Genomic DNA, 22004 nt, shown 5'->3' with positions numbered 1-22004 from the left:
AGTTCTATCGGAAAATTTCTCAATTGCCGTTCGATTGCGTCCTAATGTTATTGCTTACTTCTCCTCCCTTGACATTAACCTACCACACCAGCTTCCCCCGCTGCGAGTTATTTGTGATTGCCTCATGTTCGTGCAGTCCTTTTTTCCATCATCAGTCAACGTAAAAAAATGGACAAATAAATAAGTAATGCCAACCGAACCGATAGCGTAGAAAGTAGAAAGCAGACATGGAACGCGTATCTGTTCTAAAAGGCACCATCAGCCGACGCAAGCAATGGACATGCCAAGGACACACAGCGCTAATCGACCCCGGGTGGCTGGACTTGCTCAACACATCAGAAATACTGTGTGTGTTTGTGTGCGGTGTAGTAAAGGCATCGCAAAGGATATAAGAAATTAAAAAAAAAGAAACACAACCCATAACATGGCGCCAATCAACACAGATAGGACACACAGCGCGCTGACGGGTGCTTTGTATTGAGGAGGTAAGGCAAAGGGACGAAATAAAATAACGACTGGGTGTGAATAGTATCACCACTCCTCCACACAAGCCAACCCAAACACAATGATGTTAGTGAGTGTTGGTGGATAGCCGGGCACAACGACAGAGCTCGGTTGCGGCATTTCATTATTACACACACCCCGAGCCATTATCGTTATCCTTGAGGGCCACTCCTCTGTCCACAGCACGCGCGGTGTAATAGAAGGGGAGTTCGGGTGATTGTGACAACACCGTAAGCCCGGTGTGTTAGTGTCCAGTAGAGTCACAGTATCCACCATATGGAAAGGATAGAAAAGGTACCAAACAGCGCAAACATCATGTCCAACACGCTGCCGGCGTACAAAAAGGACACACACTGTGTGACAGTACGAACACACACTTTTTTTTCTCAAAACGCTGGACGTTTGGATTTCTATTTTAAAAGAGATCCGCAACGTGGACGGAAGCTCATCAACGTTATCATTGTTGTGTCTTATTTGGCTGCATCATCACGAAGGATCGCTTTTCCCAATACTGTTACCCGATAAACGCCACCACCACTAATGCGTAATTCGTTACAAGTCGTTCCCTATTCGTTCGTCATTCCCTATGATTGTCTTGTTTGTTGCAAGAACTACTAAAATAGAACTACTATGGCAGGCCTCAAGGCTTTACCTACATCATTGCTAGCGATGGAAACTGAGGGGTAGAATTACGAATCCACTAAGTAAAAATCGCGGTTTCGACTTTTAAAAAATCCAAAAATCGATTATAGTATCCCGGATTATGCCATATACTTTATATATTAACTATATATACTGATTATTTATTCTTAGTTCTTAGGTTTCCAAAGGACTAAGTTTCAACGAATTTAGCGTAAGTGTTACAATAAATTTCATAACGGGGTTCAGATACAGATTTCCACAAATTTCCCCCAAAAAGTTGTACCGGAGTTGACTCGATAATTTTACAAAATTGGATTAATTCGACTTTACGCAGTGAACGCATCGAAAAGCCATCCTCAATCTTAGTACAATCCCTTACGGGCTGCTCCATTAATGCGCGAGAATGCTACGAAATCAAGCACCATAAGTTCAAATGAACCGCTGAAAAGGGGGCGATAAAGGAAAAATAAAACATTCGCATACTTTGCCAACTCAATTATTATTCTTACCGCGGTAAGCGCAAGCACGCGGTGCAAAAGTTGGGAACAAAAGATCAAGGTATTTCTGTTCTGTTTCATCTAGGTTGAAACCGTTCCTGTTTTTTTTGCCTTTCATCTAACACGCATCCCTCGCACGGCAAGTGTAAGAATATGGGTCTCGTTAGCACATTAGAAGGTGCCGCTTTATTTAATTCATCTGGCGCATTCTTCATTTTTTCGCAATACCCACCACTCTCATGCGCGCTCGCACACCGGTAGGTGGCACTCAAGGCATAGTACTTGCGTCTTACGTACTTACTACTACTGCACGACCCGTTCAAGTTATGGAACTTACCTGAAAGGAAGGAAAAAAAAGACAAAAGAAATTAATTGTTAGCTAATGCGTAGATATGCTAGGTTCTGAAGCGAACAATAGGCTGCGGTAGAAATGGTTTTTCCAAGGGTGAAAGCACACCATTTCTTCTACCGTTAGGCAATTACAATGGAGAAATTGCTGTTAATAGGGATCTTTTCTGAAAATTACCGGCATCGTTTTGGACTGCAGAATGTTTCGAAGTTTACAACAACTCATGTGATTGTTTTTCCAACTGCGAAGTTAAATAATTAAAACACGAATCTAAGAAAATACAATGTTATTTCCATTATGCGTTTGAAATTTGTTTTATAAACTTCATAGAATATTCACATCAATAAAAATGGTAGAGCGAGCAAAAAAAGCTCAATCAATGCAACTATTTTAAGCGCTTCCTGAGTGCAATTTCAGCTTACGAGGAAATTGTTTAACGTTTATAGTGACAAAAACAAAAAAAAAATCCAGCACGATGCGCCAAACACATCTGCCGTACCACCTCCATGATATTAACCAAGTTTCCAGTACATCGGTTTTAGATCGATAATTAAATTTCCTGTCGAGAAAGAATGTGCTTCAACATTTCTGGGTTTGAACTTTTCCATTTTTCTACACAGCTTTCCATCACGACGGGAGACATTTTTAATGTGAAAGACTTTGCGTGTAAGATCGTGGTGCGTTCGGAGGAAAAGGAGAGAGAAACACTGATACACATCGCAGCGGACACATCAAAGTATACGGATACTTCGGCCATAAGTGACGTAAAAGGGTCTCCTAAAATGCTTGACAATTTGATTCGATTTGCAAAGTTTACGGAACATCATTGGTGCAACTTAACAACCTTTTTTTCATTTAAAACAGTACAAGATTGTGACTCTCGTAAGGAACACTAGCGCCTGGGGCTACATTTAACTGAACCATTTTGAAGCGATTCTATACTGCTGGTAACACCGTTTGCCTTCCCAGACCGGAAATGATACTGTGTGTATGTTACTCTCGCCTCAATTACCAACCGAATCTAGAAGCCCTTTGTGTGGAAAGTTGTTCTCGATGGAAAGTTACTACACCGCCGCTGTTGTTGTTCCGTCTCACACGAATGTCTCTCGTCTACATGGTTTAATACGTGTTAATATTACATTAGTACCATATAATGACATTTTCTCGGTCCCCTTCTGTGGCTGGAATGTGGTGCGACGTCCCTAAAACTAAGAAGGACAATGACGTGTTCTACGGTGGAAGATGACACAACCGTTCGTGGCAACGGTGATGTTTCGTTCCCTTCAACGATCCTCAACCATTTGTGCTGCTCCGGTGCAGAATCATAAGAATAAGTTCAGTGTACATTTATGCTAGAACATGATACACACCAACCTGATGGCGTATGGGAAGGAAGAGGGGGGGAGTAGTTGTCTTTTTTGCATGTTGTCACCACTCCGTGTGCAGTGCAATGTGCTTCTGATTGTGTTTCTGTCTCGAAGCTTTTTCTCGCCGAGTGGAACTGTATGACATTAAACGATGTATATGTGAGAGTGCACATTAAAGCGCCCTCGACATCTCAAATGTCAACCGACCGTATGCTGTTCCGACGAAGTTACTAACAAGCGGTACAACCCATACGGCTCAAAACAGCAACAAGCAACAATGAGATCAAAATGTCACTGCATCGCAATGATAAAAAACTAAGCGCTGGGTACAACTTTTCGTACAACAACAACAGATAAACCTGTGATGAATTGTTTATTCTGTACGTGCAGATACATTACTTATGATGTTTTTTTTTTTCAAACTATTTCATTAATTCAATAAATTACATTGTGATACGCACAATCATTATTTGCACAACACATCGAGAGTAAAAAGGTGCGATGCCGTTTCCTTACGTCAAATGCGGAAACGAGCCACCCGCAAGGCTGAAACAAATTATGATGCAAAAGTAATTTTTCAATACATTACATCGATACATCGCATAATACCCCTGATGATAACGGTGACTGACTCATTCTTCTGACGTTTTATAGATTGTATCGTATTTAATGTGTTACACGTAATAGAGTTTAGAGCCATGAATTGTATTTTAATATGATAGGAATAAAAATATATTAAAATATCATGTCTACAGGAAACACATAAATTGAAATCAAGACAATATTAAAGGAAACGGTTGCATAGTGGAATATAATCTTTTTACAAACAATATAAACTGAAGGATTGAAACATTCTGTTCCTGCTGTACACATACGCTATAAAAAAATCATATTTTTAACATCAAAGCATTATAAACGGTAATGTAAATAAATTTTGCTAAAATTACGCCATGAAACGAAAGCTTCGCTGCTTCGAAACGCGCAACATTTTAGGTTATTTTCGGCAAGTGGTTGCTTCCACTTGGGAATACATCGCTTCCCAAAAACTCCACACGGCTGAGCGTGAAAGCACCTTTGCGCAGGCAACAAAAACCGGCCGCACCACGTAATGACACATCAGCAAGAAACGTGAGTGATAGAGAAAGCCAACTTCAAACGCCATTTGATCTTTTCGATGCCATCTTCGGTCTGTCGATTACTTCCGGACTGCTGCGTGTCTGTCTTGAGGGGCGCGACACACAAAAAGATCAAACAGCACGTGGCAATGTGTTTTACCTTCATGACCAACATCTTTTGAAGATATGTTTTTTTTTCTAGCGCCACTTGTTTTGTGTAGCTTAGTCAAATTGAAATGGTGGTAAACGAAGAATATTGATTGACAAAACATGATTGATTCATAAAGTTCATTCTAACATAGAAAACATGACAAAAAAAAATCATACATAACACCAACCAAAATGATAAAAATATTATGCTTTGCTTTTTTTTTGTAAATCAAAATGGAATTGACCTTCCGTTTGCTTAGGCTCTTATACAAATAGTATCACAACTTTCGTCTTGGATATCTTCTTATCTTCGGGTTTCGTAAGCATCGTCAATCTGCTTTGTTTATAGTAAAAATTATAGCGTGGGCACGCATCATACTTCTTCACTGTACCACACATACATACACAAAAATATCCCAAACAAAACAAAAAATAACCAACACAGCAGGAAACCCAACCCCCTAGTAATACATCAAGGTGTCATGGCTTCTCCAGAATATACAAAAAAAAAATACAGTCGGTTCAGTGCTCCATGGGCGTTCTAACTGATAATACAAACACGCCCAACTACCCCGGTATGCAAAATATGGTAAATCCAGTATCGGTCACGCTGTAGAATGAATCACACATGCGCGATGTGCTGCGATTATGTGATTTGTGATTAACAGCGATGTGCTGCGGTTTGATTTGTCAATTCATTTCATCACCTTGTTGTGATAGTATAAGTAAATGCAATTGTTAACCAGCGATTAAGGAAGATGGCTTAAGTTGAGAGAGGCATTGGAACTAAATGGAGCTTATAGAATGCATAGAATAGAATGCTTGAAAAGACTTCGTACATGCATCATCCCTTATTAAAATAAATCCAGTAAATTGATCTTCCAGATGTAAAAATCTCTTAAACAACTCCTCTGATTTATAAAACTTTCTTAACAACATTTAAAGATCAAGAAACCAGAACTAATGTAGGCTTCAAAAACACTCACGAATCGGTGACATTTCCTCAACTTTCTATTACATTCACGATTGATGCCTTGGTCGTGAGAGTATAAACTATTTCTCAAACAACAAACCGATTCAGGAAACGCAAGAAACATGGAGAGGGATGCGCAAACCGGGGAAATTTCTATTACTTTCCCCTCGCAACATGTGCACCACCATTTATCTTTCTCTCCGTTTCCTAGGACGTTTCCTGTCTGGTTGACTTCAGCCGAAAACAAAAAAACGTTCTTCAGAGCGACTAAACCACCAGACAGGCGTAAGGATGGATTGCATGATACTTCCATCTCTCCGTACAATCACGCACTCTGCTCAAATTCCAGGAACGGGAAGGTTCCGTGAACATTCTATCTGTAAAGAATGCTTTCGAAGCAATATTGGAACCCTTGCGATGCGTTTGGTAGCAACGCGATCAATGAACCGATTACACCACACCAGCTAGTACCGAAGTATTCAAAGCCGTGCAACTTTGGCACAAAGCTTGTGGTGGTTTTCACGCAGAAGCTATAGAAATACGACGATAAGGCGTTATCTGAATTTCTTTTCCTTTTTAGCACAGATTTTCTTCGATAAACTCGAATGGATAAAACGTTTTTCAGTGGCTTCAACGGAAGCGGTTGTTTGCGATTATCAGAGAAGAAAAAAAAAACCAAGCTAATGATGATTTTCCTGCAGCAAATACAAATAAGCCTGTCTCTCTGGTTCAGAAAGTTCCTGCTTATGTCAAAAACAGGACATTGAATGGAATAAAAGGAAATGGACGGAAATGTGTGAGGTATGTTGTAAAGAAGAAGCGTTTAAGGCAAATCCTGTCGGGCACGGTTTAAACAACTTTAAAAGGCTCGTTTTGTTAGGAACGCTATTTTGGCGTTAGACAAGGTAAGGCAACCATAAATCATGTGAACGGACAAATTACGTAAGCAAACTATGTTAACATACTTTCTATAAGTTGTACCATTTTCATTAAACATAATGAAAACACGTTCATAAAATCAATTTCCCGATAGAATGAGCACGCTATTAAAAAAATAGTTCTGATAAACATGACAACAACGGAGCCATGCGACGAAAAAGAAGGAAATATCATATGGTATGGCGTTTCAGTAACAGAAAAAAAACCCTTACTTAGTTGTATTTCGTTGGATGCTCTTTTCCAGAAGAAACGAGAACAAAAACACTGTCCTTTCCGTTTCAAAGCTGCATCCCCAAAGAAAGTTCGCTCATCAAACTTTTACCCAGCAAATTTTAACATCCTCAATATGGCCGTCGACACCGCTACTGTCCAATGCCCTTCACTCTTGTATTTCCAGCTTTTTTTTAATGCTTCAACGAAGAGCTGGCAGATTTGCGAACTTTGTTGCATTGACACTGTAAGGAACTTTTAGGAATCGATTTCTTAACCCTTCGTTCGCGTTGTGCCATAACGGAGCAAAAACGTCACGTTTGCCAGTGTACAACGTTCCACCCGTTCATTTCAATGTTGCTAAAAGTAGACATTTGCAAAATGGAGCCTTCTCGCTGCCTGACGTTAAACTCAACCAGTTTTAATGACTTTATCTTCAATTTGTCGAGCGGTTGTGTGTTTCGGGGTATGCTACGTTCGGAGTGCTGGCGAAATTCATGCTAAACTCGTGGAAATCACCAACCCGGAAAATGGAATGCGCTACGTACAACGCACAAGACAAAGTTTCGGTACGCGAGCGCGAGTGATGCATCTGTTAGTGATGCTTGATACAATTAAACTTCTCATACTCAGCGCCACCGAACGGATACGTGTTTGTATCGTTAGGAATCGTGTGTAATGTGTATCCATTCCGATGGTTTCGATTCCATCTCATCGCATTATCCCCCCAACTACTCACATAAAAAATCCATTACAAATTTGCATCAACGATATGTTGGAAATGGAGAATGAAGCGCGAATGAAGAAGATTTTTACACCAAGCGCATTAGAGCTCGCATAGAACTGCGCATTTGAAACATTACGTGGCACGTTGAGAAATAATGAGTAATTTTAAAAAGATTCCAAAACTACGTACAGTAAAAACTGTCTCCAAAATTACATTACACCACCGGAAACTTCACACACGCACGGTTAAAACGGTAACAATGGTATGTCAATCAAAATTTGAGTAAACATGCGCTGGAAATCGTTTTAAAGAAATTTCCTTCCGCAAAGCGACAAAAAAAACGAAGCACAACATGTTAACAGTCCAAACGGGGCTATGCTGATAAACATGGACATGAGTAATGAGAATCGTGTTGTGGTCGTACTTTCCTTCTTTCCGCCGCTTATCATATTTTAACCACAGTACCGACAGTTTGAAGTTCATTTGCAAAGGAGGCTATTTGTAAAACTTGTATGTACACCATGCGCATGATAAGTGCTCGAGATACGCTCGTCCATTCTACATACATATAGTAGGAATTCCAATAACTGCAGAACATGGCAAAAAGAAGGCGGAACATACTCGATAACGTACACACACACACACACACATTCTTTTTGTAGGTTAATTATCACGTCTGGAGGGACACACAGCATTATAAACTTGCAAGCCAAATAGGAAAGTGATAACGACAACGAGCTCAAATTGGGATGTGGTTGGTATTCCCATTCGTATGCGAAGCGTATCATTTAATGGTGGTGATAGCAGCGTTGAAATGTTTCGCTTATAAACAACATGGATGTCATATCAATTTATCTTTTGGGGTGTTTCTGGCTAACAACCACAATATATGTACAACAATTATAGAATATTCCTTTGTTCGATGCAAGTCTTTATAACAAAAAAAATTAAGTAATAAAAATTCAAGTTCTTAGATTACTATAAGTTCAAAATTCAAGAACTTTAATCTCTTTTACGTTAATTTTCTGTTATAAAGACTAGTTTATAGCTTAAAACTTATTAAAAAAAACAACAAACTTGGGATGATATACGTAGAAACAATGTATTGAAAATTTTCGTTGTGGGCCAAAAAAAATATTGCAAAGATAATAAAGACAAAAAAGAAATAGAATCATGCAAATGGCAACCAGAGTTTCCACCGATGGCGACACAGTCAAATAGTCACCGGAAAAGCGCTTAAACGCAAAAAACCATTCCTTGTTTGAATCGAAAATGGTAATCATGTGAGTTCCAAGCTCTTCTTTCTCTGTGCATGTGTGTGTGGATACTGAACCGATCATCAACGATGAACAACTTATCAATAGTTTTGCTGCTTCTGGACAACCTACCCCCAGCGGTAAGGATGAAAGAATCGAACGGAATTCGATTCGTCCAAGGCACTTCACGCTTTTCACATACTTCGCGTTCTCCTCATGTAACGATGGGATATATATATATAGGTGCGTGTGTGTGTGTGTGTGTGTGTTTGCATATATGTTGGATAAGCATGCATATGCAAGCTCCACCGCGAACTTTTGCTTGGTATGTGAACTCATCCGCCCCCTTTTCTGCTTCTTCTTCTAGCTAACAACGGCGACAGAATATCTAAAAGATATGAATATTGGTTTGTTTGTTTGGTCCGTTTGCCACGGTATGTTCGTTTCGGCGCTCTTCTCTCCCATGTGAGCTTCACCAGTGCTGGTTCATTTCCTCCACGACCACAAAGCATAATTTCCTCAACATTACGAAGTTCATACCAACAGCTCGTTGCCAAGTAGTGGGGTGACGTTATAATCAATTGTATCGAAATGCTCTAACGTTACTGACTTGCGAAAACAAACAAAATAGAAGAAAAAAAAAACGCGCGGACCAACACCTCTAAAGAAAAGCGTTTGATCAAAAGTTTTCGATTGTGGTGTACGCCCATGGTGGCCTTCAGCGTGTACAGCAAAACAATTGCCGTAACTATCAGCTTGTGCATCGAAAGTGTCATCATTTCGGGTGGACCATCCGAACATTCGCGTGTGCGTGCATATTGAACCGGAGTGTAGATATGCATAAGGTATACCGCGCGTACGCAGTCATATGTGCAGACATAAAAATCAATCCTTCTTGGGTGCCTCTACCGCCGCTCACTGTGAGACGGTTTTGAGCAAAAGCTGTAGGACAGCACTAGTCCTATTGCCTCAAGTAAGTACATCGAAATAAACCGTTTGAAATGTGACTAGCGCACCTAGGGCTAGGGTAGGTGCTTCTTCCTTAAACACCCAACAGTGACAGCCAAGTATCCTGGGTAAAATGATGGTTTCAGAGGTTATAAAAGACGCTGAAGTGCCATCCATCCGGAGGACACCGGAGACGAAAAGTCGTTTGATTTGATGGCTCTTTTTTCGGTCGTATTTTATTACACTTGATACGCGGGGACACGGTTTCGATCCGGTTGCCCATTTTCACCACACACACACACACGAAAACACGCCAAGAAATAAGCGAACTAAAACTGTACCGTATGCGGGAGCGTTGACGCTATTATGCTAAGTGAATGTGTATATAGTGTCATAAATGAGGTGCTTGGCTTTTGTTTCATGCACGCTGTCAAATGCTTGTCTAGCAAATGTTTTACTATTAAAAACTCGAAACCTTATCGATTACCACGGTGAACGAGCGCACGAGTTCGCTTGTAAAAAAGAGCAATCCCTCAAACTCACCCCAAAGTAAGGAGATAGATGCTAAAAGCGCAAAGATCAAATGCAAATTGAATTTAAATTTTGGAATTCATTTATTGCAATGCGTCACTCGAAGGCGCCGTACTAAAATATGTTATATATATAGAGGCCAAGGCGTGTTTTTAGGCAGAACATCTTCACACTGGACCACACGCAAGAGTTTCTGCTTTACCGTCCAGCTTCCCATCGTAACGAACGAATAAATGTGTGATTATTTACTTCTTTCAACTGAAACTTCTTCACGTTATCCAATTCGGCGTCCGGTCTAGTTTGATCACCAACAAAGTGTTGGAATTATCCAGAAGCACACTTTGAAAGAGTTGCAACTAACCCGTATTCCCTCGGCCAATAGCTAGTTGGTTGCAATTTGATATCCATTCCTCCAACATAATTCCATCGTGTTACGATAGCACGCAGCACCATGTTCGTTTTGAGCGAGAACAAGAAAAATGAAACGGACAACAGACATCACCATCACCAAATGACGGTGCAGTCGAGCAGAGGGAGTTCCGATTCACAGAAGATTTTATTGCATTATGCGCATTTTAGCTAGCTCTCGTGTCGGGTAGCCTCCTCTTCGGTGGGTTTGTTTGCCTTTTGCCAAGAACTAGCCGCCTTTCAGAGCGGCAAGCAAACAGATGGTCCTTGCAAGTTAACGTGCTTAGAAGAGCCAGCCGCGGCGACGGTGGCTACCAGACACAAGGCACCATGATTTGCTGAGAAATGTAATTTATTTTCTCCATCCCGACCGGACGGCGACGCGAAAGCGAAGTTTATCCCGCGCTACACACAGTTTAAGTTTTCGACCGAAGCGCAATACGACCGCCGGGGCGGGAATCCAGAAATGTAATCGGAAGCAAGTGAGCGCACGCAAATGGAGAAATATTATTCAGTATTTTCCCACTGGCAGCAGCATCGCTTCCTCTTGCAAAATGGTAAATGACATTTATTCATCAAAGCGTTTTACAAAATCACCCCATATTGTGAAGAAGTATTGATTTTACCGAGCACGGATTGGCGGCCAATGCATGACGAAATAGGTGCATATCGCGCCCGGAAACCCGGTCACACACATAAGAGCACTGATAAGTTTTGAAGAGATGGTATGGAACCAACCGGGACGCACATTGATCCATTATCGGTGAAGTGGGTTCTCACACGTTTCGTGTTTACTTTTTGATAATGGGCCTCTTTCGATGGACAGGGTGCATCACTCTCCCGCCCGATACATCCTGTTCTCCAACATGCCGGTCCACGGTCATAGAGACGTATGATTTTTTCGTTGTTGTGCGTCACCACCTTACCGTTCGATTGAACCGTTCAATTGATGGGGTAAGGAGAGAGTGTAAAAAATAAGCTTTCCAACATCTCTTCGACAGTGGTGTTTGCAAACCGACCCACTTTCCTTCGGAACCCTCCCAAGTGACACCTCAAACGTTCCAACGCATCAAATCACAAACAAAGACGACCGAAGGCTTGTTAGCAGACGTGCCATTCCGATCTCTATCGTAAGTCATTCAATTACTGCACGGTCGGGTTTTAAGTAATTGCGCGACTAGACCAAATAAAACTAGGAGCCCAAGGGGGGTAAGTTCCTGGACCCGATTGCAGAGCGTGCACCAGGCGTGTTTGTTTATCGTGGCACGAAACAGTACACTTCTTCCGATACGGTGATAGTTGATAGGTGGTACACGTCCACCTTCGGCACCATCTTCGGGAACCACTCGAAATAATTGATCTCACTCGTGGTGAGCGTTGAAGGTGTTGTTCTACACAACACGGACGGGTTTCATTAGATAAGATGATTGAAGAGCTTCTATTTTACCCCTCCGTTTGCAAGCAGGTAAGATAGGATGGGTGTAGCAAGACAAAAATAATGCTACACAGACAGGAAAGAGGCTTCCTATCTTCAAGATGCACTACAACCGATTGCCCAATGCAGCAGTACAGAGCGATCGATATGCTTTGAAGAAGAAGGACAAACGTAATATGTAGCAAACGTGTTGTTCAATATCTTCGTTTTGAGGTTACGAAACAAAAGCGTGTTGAGGATGTTCTGTCACAGAGAATTAAACATAATAGACAGCATCTGACACATGTGAAAACTAAACAAAGATGATTTCACCGGCATAACGTGATGTCCTTAACACACATTATTAAATAATCGATGAGATTGTATTGTGGATTGCCACTGTTCTGAATCATATCGTATTCAGACACGATATTTTCTAATATTGCCGAAAAATCGAATTAAGATGAATTGTTGCAATAATAGTACATCAGAACTGTCAAATCAATGGAAAAATTCTCCAATATCTACACAAAATATACACAAGAAATTCCTAAATTCACATGTACAGTATAAACATCAGAACCAGTACTATGGATCTCAATAGGACCTCTGCATAAACATCCAATGACTTTGATAACGACCCAGTAAGCTGCAACTACCAGAACCCGAAGTAGTTCTTGAGAGGAATTCTTAAACCTGACCATCCGAGAAACAACCACAAAAAACCGCATACACTTACTAGATGCTCCTTGAGATCCTTGGTGGCGCACATCGGGCTGAGCCACTGGTGCAAACCAACGTAACGCTTCTGCATCATCTTGAGTGCCGGGGCACCTTGGGCGTATGGACCGCCCAGCAATGATGTCCCCATCGTGCCACCTTCCAGCACTACCATCGTACGATCGAGCGACGTTGCCGACGGCTGATACTAATGCGCCTCCAAGTACAAGCCACGTGTCGGATGCGCTCGAACAGTAACCGAATGCACACTATACCCGCGCGGAGATATGAATTCACTCACACCGACACTCCACCAACACAACCTATTAACAATTTTATATTCCTTTTTTTTTTTTTGGTTTTCTGCAGCGATCACCACTTTGTTAACAATTTTCCAATAACATTAAACGCACTATATGGGGGGAAGAAAGCGACACCGTTACAGGTCGTCATATAAAACATTAACGGAATAACAATAACACACCTAGCCACGCATAACCACACTTACATAAACACTTTAAGCCTATGTTGTGCACCTTCAAAGCAAACCCACACTCAGAGAGAGCACATTAACCAACGATATCAACATCAATATACACTTCCAACAAGCAAACAGCAATTATCAAATGATGCGTACGATGACGTGGATGGGCCGCTTTATGCTCGCTCCATTTTATTCCTTCCGATGACAACGGTTCACACTATTACTCCACGCGACGAAACTTTCCTTTCCCCGTTCGCAGCACGATCTCGTGCGTCTCAGGCCGTTCGCTTTCGGAGCGGAAGTAGACACAGCCGACCACCGCACGCGGTGACAAGTGCCGTCAAAATGGGGCAACGCAACAAAACGACACCCAACTTCCTGTGGCGCAGATACACACACACATACACACACACACACACACCACTCAGTCGCGCCCAGCGTCGAGGCGAAGCGTTGGTATTTTCTTCTAACTTTTTACGACTATTTTATCGACAAAAGAACAGCTCCATGAAACACTAACACTTCACGTTGTCCACCGTGCGCAGTTGCTTTGCAACCCCGGTCTTGATTTTGGCCACGTCCTGCTTGACGTTATGAAGTATTCTTCGTCTCCCCTCGTACTGGACTGGGTTCCCCTTGTTTTCCGCTTGTACACCGCTGTCGTCCGGGAAAACTTTTCGTGTGACGTTTTGTCCCCGGTATGGGGTGGTTGTCACCCAATCAAAGCTGAGAATAACAAACTAGAACGCTTGGTGGCACTGCCGGTCGGTGGATTATAGCTATTACAGGACTATATCATCATCCTGTTCCCTAAATACGGTGGATGATTTTTATACCGCTTCCGGTCGAATTCACACGACGTTCGCACACTGTCTATTCTGCTCCTCCTTTTTACTGTGGAATTCTTACTTTTTAAGCGCAAAGCTGAGCTGAGCGGTAAGACACACTTCCAACGAAGCGTGTGACGAGAATTTGCAATCTTGTTAAAACACTGCGTATCCGCTCACCCCTCGCTCGATGATGAGTGTTCGGAACCAAGCGTTTAAAAGTCCGGGAGGATCAAAACATATCCGTTCGCTGGCTGTTTGAAACAACCCGTGACACCTTGGACAAGAGGTTCCTCTCCTTTGCTGCGTGACCCCGTGATGCTTTTACGCTCAGAACGTTGACAAAGATGTTAGGTGCGATGGGAGCGGAAGAGGCGAATATCTGGAAGCGAAGTGACACTCCTTTCCCGCCCGCATCAATGACCGACGGCAGCGAGGGATGATGCTGCTGGTAAAGTGGTCGTTCCGTTGCGGGCTGCCAATGCTCTGCCGTTGGTAGTGATTATTTTTTCGTTCATTATCTTTTATTAGTTCGTGCTGCTCATGCCGCTTCTTGGCTCTATTGCAGCATCCGCCAGTAGCCTTCTGCGGACCACCACGAACAACACACCGGGGAGGTTTCGGTTGCTCGCGGAACACTGCACTCGCTTCTTATCGACGTATCCTGGAAGTTTTTCTGCCTCACTTCCAACTTTGTTCGATGTTTTCGAACACTAGCAACGCGCGCCTAGGGATATTCCCCGGCGACAGTTTCTCGCGTCTCGCTCGATCTTTCGACTGTACGTGTAATCGCAAAATATGTTCAACCGTCTGGCAATGTCCGGGAACTACCCTGCTTCTTCTTCTTCTTCTTCGGTTGGAACTTCGCTCAATCGCTCTTTTTCGCAAGGCAACGAGAAGCACACACCGGAACACACCTTTTTGCTTTTGCCCACCACTATCTACCACCAACCGAGCCGTCCGCCCAAAGCATTCGTTATCTCCCTTCACCTAGCAGTCGGATCGGGACCTTGCGCCGTGTTGTCCCTGCCCGGCGAACACCAGTGGGAGCGAAGTTTTCGCCAATTTTACCGGACGTTACTGCCTCCGGAGACGCGCTGCTATAACAAAATAATGGTTGACTCTGTTTAATTCTTCTCCCTCGCACGGCTTGGCTCTGTTGTTGTTCCTATGCCCCACTGCTGCTCGCTGCTGCTCGACTGTTATCGGCACTTTGCATATAGATTACAAAATCTGGTGAAAGCTATTGTTGAGTCCTCACCCCGGCCTCCCGCTGAAACCGACCGAAACCGATTATCTCCAGGAGTGTGTAACGATTACGATGATGTCCTGCTGCTGCAGTTGTGCTGTGTGTTAACAAGCGAAATAACCACGCCAGTACACGGTCATAGCCCTTGTAACGCCACCCTGTCGCCGATGTTACGGCTGTTAGGATTTGACGTGGTTTTTTCTGTTTATCTTTTTGTAGCTGTACTGAGCGCTTTTAGCCACTTTTACCAAATTGTTCGAGCGTTGCAATCCTTTTCCACTCTCTTTTTGTGCCGACTTTCTTCTATATCAATCAAACACACATAGATCACGGCACTCTTTTACATCATCCTATTTTGCTCATATAAATAACCACTGGAATGGATCTCTTTCACAATGATGTAGGTGGGATAAAAATATAACGTGCTCTCCCGTCCTCCGTTTCACGTTTCACGATGATTTCATACTAGTTGTCGGATGCGTATACACACGAGACAGGCCACACTGGTGAAGATGTAAAACAAAAAACTCACATTCGACTGGTGCGATGCTTGTAATCTAGAATTTTTAACACACTTGCTGCTTGCAGCAGTGTTCGAAACCTTATGCTGGTACTGCACGTGAGTTCACGTTCCGTACCGTAACTTGCGATATACCGAGCAATACTGGAACCGTGGATTCGATGTGTTTGGGTTGCTTTTCTTTATCGTGCACTGGGACAAGCTTCTTCACGCTCTCAACCCTACTCGCAACTGTTACCAGAGAAGGGAGGGTGTGCTTATCAGCAGCAGTACTACAACATGACTTCTTCCGATTGGATACTCCAGCGATGATGTGTGTAAAAAGTCGGCGTTGTGTTTTCCCCCGCTTCCGTCCAACCATACACACACCTCGTTCCCTTACGGTGAAGCAACAATCAAATCAGTGCTCGGCAATGTTCTGCCAACAAACTTCAATATTTCTCTGTTGTTCCTCCATTCATAGCGTACACTTTTCTCTCCCAATCTGTATCCGTCACCTGTGAGTGTGGAGCGGTGGGATAGCGGGTGCGGCTTGGATCGTTCCTTAACGATGGTCCCTTTCTGTTGCTTATCGGTGGTTTTGATTGCTGATAACAATTCGGTACAGTGACAATTGTTCAAAACATATGAAATACAGAATCAATTATCGAACCGTGTTGAGTTGTCTAGGTTTTGAAATGTCGGTGTCGTGTTGCTTCTATCAGGTACGTGCCGGCACCGGTTTCCTGTATCTTTCCTTCGAGTTACGGTGCATGTAGTAGCGTATGTCTGTTAATGAATGCTGATGACGATACCGGAAAGAAGCATTGTATGAACTGAAATAAAAATATTATACATTAGATGGGCATGTTGCGCATCAAAGTCCGGTGTGCCTTTACTTCTGGTAAGGATGCGTTTGCCTTTTCATTTGTTTGTGAGTTTAACTTTGAGCGCTGCTGTTTGCAACCCTCAATACAATCTTATTTTTAAAGAGTTTCTCATATCATTGTGAAAATGGTTTTTTTTTTTTGACAACTTTTCACTTCCATATTTAATGTTAAAAAGAGCACAACGTATATACGGCCCTGGATATTAATTCCGCTGGGGAAAATTCAAACGTGCGACTAACATCTACCATCTTCACTTCCTTTCTCGAATCAGCTGACGCACGGTGGTTTGAGCTTGATTCCAAACACCCACGGCAATAGAAAGCAATACATCCGAGGGGGAAAATGTGAAGATTCCTATTGCCGCTTGTTAGTAACGGATGGTTTCAGCTCGCTGAGTCGAACGAACATGGCTGTTTGGTAATTTGGAAGAGGTGGTTTTTTCTCTGGCCAGTACCATTACTGGCACTCGGGGCTTTCACCGGTATTATTTTGGTCCTACTCTTACCCTATTTTAGTACACTCTCTTTCGAAAAAAATATTTTTTTTTCCGGAGACCCCCCAGAAGAGAAGTATGCCATTTTGTTGTTGATCTGGAATGGTTTTTTTATGCTTTTCATCTTATCGCTTATCATCCTAGTTTATCAACAATTTTATCCTGGACAGAAATTGACATCAAATATCTATGTCTTTTATATGCACAGCCAGCCCCTCCAAACGTAAATTCTACATTGTTAATGTCACATCATAGTTAAAGGTGTACATCATACGTTTCTACAGCAGAATAATACTTTCCTTGCCAATAACTCCACATTCCTGTTACAAGAAGAACATTCCTAACCATCTTTTCGAACGCTAATTGACCAATAGAGAGCTTTAGATTAATCCTGCACCGCAGCGGAATTTCAAACCGCAACTAGCGATTTGATGTTGATTGAATCAAGTCTTCGCTTCGTTAGATGGAGCAATGTTTCCCAGTTTCGCAATTGTGTTGTTACGAACTAACCGCAAAAACAGATGAAATTAATCTTCCACGTTGCGGATAGAGATCTAGCACCGTAACACAGACTCAAACTATTGTAACGAACCTAAGAACTCAACCTGTACGAAGCAGAAGATGCCTCCATAACAAAAAAAAAAGCTCACCATACCGCGAATGTCTTCGGTGTCTTCGTGACTATCGGGATTATTTACTCCTCCAACGGGGAAGGTTCATTGGACTTTTCCTGGACGGCTAGTTCAGTGCCACGATCCAGCAGCGCCGTAAAGACTGTGATTAGATCCAGCAAACCCACCTCACACACTGCCAGCCAAGCAGCTCTAACGATTTGTTCTCCATCCCTGTACGCGCAACGTTACAACGCTATAGCAAGTGGGGTCGGATTTTCTGCTGATCACGAAAACCGAGGCTCATCCACCGATAGGGTGCCACGCCAAGGTGGATCGAAAAACATGCAACATGCTTCCTCCAATGGGTTAGGTATGAACGCTTCACTGAACTGTGCGAGAGGAACCGAAAAGACGCAGCACAGAATCTTTGCCCATGGCACGTCTGGAACCGTGCCAACCTTCTAGGAAAAACCGGTTGTTGCTACCAGCCGGGACTGTGCCGGGGCGCGGCGAGATGGAACGATAGGGGGTTGGTACCGATAATTTTCAACATAATTGCACCGCAACCACCGGCATGAGAGATGTTCAATTTGAGTTGCAGGTTGGAATTGGCCATCGAAGCAGACCACTGAACTGGACACAACGATACCTTTACGCCGGGGTACTGGGAAAAGCTATAGAGATCGTGATGAAAGGAGTTGTTACGCTTACGGGGTTCTTAGACCTAGCATAAACTAACACGTCAACTCGAGAAGATACGGCTTGCCTAGCTAATGACGTTTGATTACCTTTGTGTATTTGTGAGCAAAAAAAGTCACGAGGAAAATTGTTCTGCATTCGAAACCGTCGTTCAAAACATTTGATGGAATTAATACATAGACGCATCGATGATTGCTTAAACGTTTGCACTTAAAAGTTACCATAAATGTACTACAAATAACTTTATCCTAACCATTTTAAGTTTTAGTTAATCGTCCCATAGCCGATCATGCCGCGATCGTAAATTAAAAACTTTCCATTTACACTACACAAACCAACATTTTTGTGAAATTTATTTTTTGTAAAACCCCCCTTTTCTTTTGCTAACGTTTTGGGTTTTCGGATTTTAATTGCATTCCACGAAGGTTGAGTTAGTGCTTACAATCTCGTTCATTTTAAGAGCGTTCCAGTTCGATGCTTGCGCAGAAAATGCAAAAATTTTCTGACATGTTTTCCTAAGATCGAGTGTGTTAAAAAAACGGGCCACAAATTTCAACTTAATCAAAAAACGGCACGGCGTTGAAAAAACACGGCGTCTACTACTTTCTATTCATATGCCCACAGATTGGATCATCGAATAGTTAACGTTGCGTGTCTAAATAAGAAATGCTCACACCGTAACGCATTCACATCTGGTACCAAGATGATACCCAGCCGGCCGGCTCGCGCAAAACAAATGAAGTCTTTGGATAAAGCGTGAAAATGAAAGCAAAAAAAATCTAAAAGATGAAACGCACACGCACAGTGAAATGTAGTGAGAAGATAGGGACGGCACGCAATAACAAAGGGCATTCCAAGCAATGGGCACTGCCACTAACCGGATGTTTAAATTTGCTGTGTGGGTTTGTACAGCATTTGTACAGTAAACAAAACATGCTCCCAAAAATGCCATACTTTTCTGTAAATTGATACAGCTTATCATCTTGCACAGATACCTTTCTTATCGCACACCGAAGCATTATAGACAAACATTAAGGTCTATCAACTCGTTGTTATAGTTTTTTCCCTATCGCACAGGGGACTAAAAACAGACCGCATTAAAAATATATGATGCAAAGATATAAAAATAGGTATAGAATTGCGATACACGATACCCATTTCATGATTTAATATTACACTACCAGCATAACATTTGGTGCAATTAAACCTTGCTAAATGTCTAACCGGTGCGTTACTGCAATTTTACGCTCTGATTTAGATTAAGGTAAGAACTGTGTCCATGAACAGGTGCATCGTGTAACGATGTTTTAGATTTCTAAATACTTGCCGTAAATTGCTCAACCTTCAAATAACAACAAACAAAACGCAAATGAAGCGAAAACGTGCATAGTTCACCTTCATATGTTCTGTTTTTCATTCGTAACCTCTAAAGCAACATTTTCATTTGAATTACATACAAAATTTCCCTTACAATGCGTGGCAAAGTTGTTACTGATTGTGGTCAATACTTCTTCACGAAGCGAAGTCCGATGAAAATGTGTAGTTGAATGTCAGAAATATACAACATACTTGGTTTGTTGCTTTAAAATGGCAAGATAACGCACTACTATACTTATTCAAGCTAACAATGCTCAATCTCATGTTATTAAGAACACCCATGGCAGAAAAATTACACTTGTTGCATAATACCGTTCCCACCAATGCATTTTCTATTAACACATTTTCCATTTACTGGACACATTTACTTGTGTTGGCTAGTGCTGTCAATTTGGACTTGTGCCAAACCAGATAGAAAATGGGTAGGGAATTTTCTTCCGGAAAAAAGGGCACTCAGGATCGAAAGTACCGCCAAACGAGGCACACACATAATACGCTGCACAGGGAAAGGCTCACGAAAACTTTCACTTTCACACACCGTTCGCAATAAACGTAACTCTTGCACAGCAAGTTCACGAGGGAAAAGTTTTCCTTTACCCCAGAGCGCGGCAGTGATGAAGCCTGTCTAGACTGGAAACCCACCCTGGAAAAATGGCCAAATATTAACAGGAGGGAAGGAAAAGAATCACTTGCGTAAGAAGAAGCTATTATTGTGGTTTTCACTTCATTTTCCGGGCAAAGTGCTAGTTGCTCGCACTGTGATAATGTACAGCCTTCTATTCACACACGCCGAAACTTGTTGAGCTTGTACCCTGTTGTTTCATAAGGCAGGCTTTTATCTACTCAAGAATAATACAACATTAACTTATTTTTCGTGTAACAAAATCCATAAAAAATGTGTCGATTCATTCTGTACAAAACACGCAAAAGGTAGTAATTTCAATCACTTTGAGTGTTATCGGAGAGCACAGATTTGTAATTCACAACCATTTGTTATCATAAACGCTAATAGATTTGCTTTGGGTCAAATTGATTTTACGTGCACGAAGCTGTCTCTTGCTTGATCATACGAAACGGTCTACCAAAAACTAGAAAATGAGGAAAAATCGTGCAATGGCAGCAATTTAGCCAAGCTTAGCCCTAATCCAGTGGAATATCCGAGTGGGCTTAGTATGGCTTATCATCGGTGACCGTACCTCGGCAAACATCAAGTATCTAGTTTTATTTGTGTGCAATTTTCGTCGATTTTTTTTTATCTTATTGCCATTGCTGCTCGGTGTCGTCCTTATCTCTGTTAAATAGGCTATCGGATAAGCTTGTCGAAAAGATTACCGCTAGCATACTATCCTGTATTGACAACTAGGCTCGGTTACCGCATACAGTTTATGTGTCCGGTTTGTTGCTGATTATGATTCTCCGCTGTTTTCTGCTTAACTTCAAGCTCACATTTCCTACTCAAACGACGCATAAAAGCACGCGCCACAACGTTATCGGAAAGGAAGCATGGAATGGCGTTGCGATATCACGTGAGAAACGACGACAGCCAAGCGCAGCATATGTTGAGAGTGTTTTGGTTGGATTTTTTTTTTTTCATTAAAACAAGCAACAAGGGAAATATTGTTCGAGCAGAAATTCCGGAAACATACACTGAGTTTGCGGCATGATAACGATGGCTTTTGAAAGTCAAACAGACATTGCATCGGTGTTAGAGATGATAAACAATGTTGAGATGAATAAACAATGCACAGCAAACTAGGGACAAAATCAACAGTTAGTTGAATTTCTATCTCGCAGCCATATACCCAAGTACGATATTTTCCATAGGAACACGTCGCTTCGATCCCCATTATATAATTTTATTATGCAAAAGTTTTATCTAGTTACAAATAATATATTTTATAATCCCTAAGAATGTATTATCCCTATTTAAGTTCTATGAAAGGTTTCATGAAACCTTTCTCACCTAATCCCTGTAATTAAATTCCATGAAACATTTATCTTTGCTGTTGCTGCAATTCTGTTCCAATTTTCCACAGCTAATACTAAAGCTAGACACAACAATTAATTCCGATAGTTAGGCTTTTCAAACGTTCATAGAACCCCAATTAATTTTTACCCTTAA

At 41.9% G+C, this 22004-nt stretch overlaps 1 protein-coding gene across 1 annotated transcript in view; it reads right to left on the bottom strand.

Moving 5' to 3' along the window:
- The window catches only part of LOC128709419 (maternal protein pumilio), a 56682-nt gene extending 43757 nt beyond the window's left edge, over positions 1-12925 (bottom strand). The window contains exon 1 of the mRNA XM_053804414.1: positions 12770-12925. Within this exon, the coding sequence (XP_053660389.1) occupies positions 12770-12925 (156 nt within the window). The remainder of the gene's footprint in view (positions 1-12769) is intronic.
- Positions 12926-22004: the final 9079 nt, after the last annotated feature.

This window comes from Anopheles marshallii, chromosome 2, assembly GCF_943734725.1.
Source record: "Anopheles marshallii chromosome 2, idAnoMarsDA_429_01, whole genome shotgun sequence".
Taxonomy (NCBI): Eukaryota; Metazoa; Arthropoda; class Insecta; order Diptera; family Culicidae; genus Anopheles; species Anopheles marshallii.
This window is presented reverse-complemented; position numbering and strand designations above follow the sequence as displayed.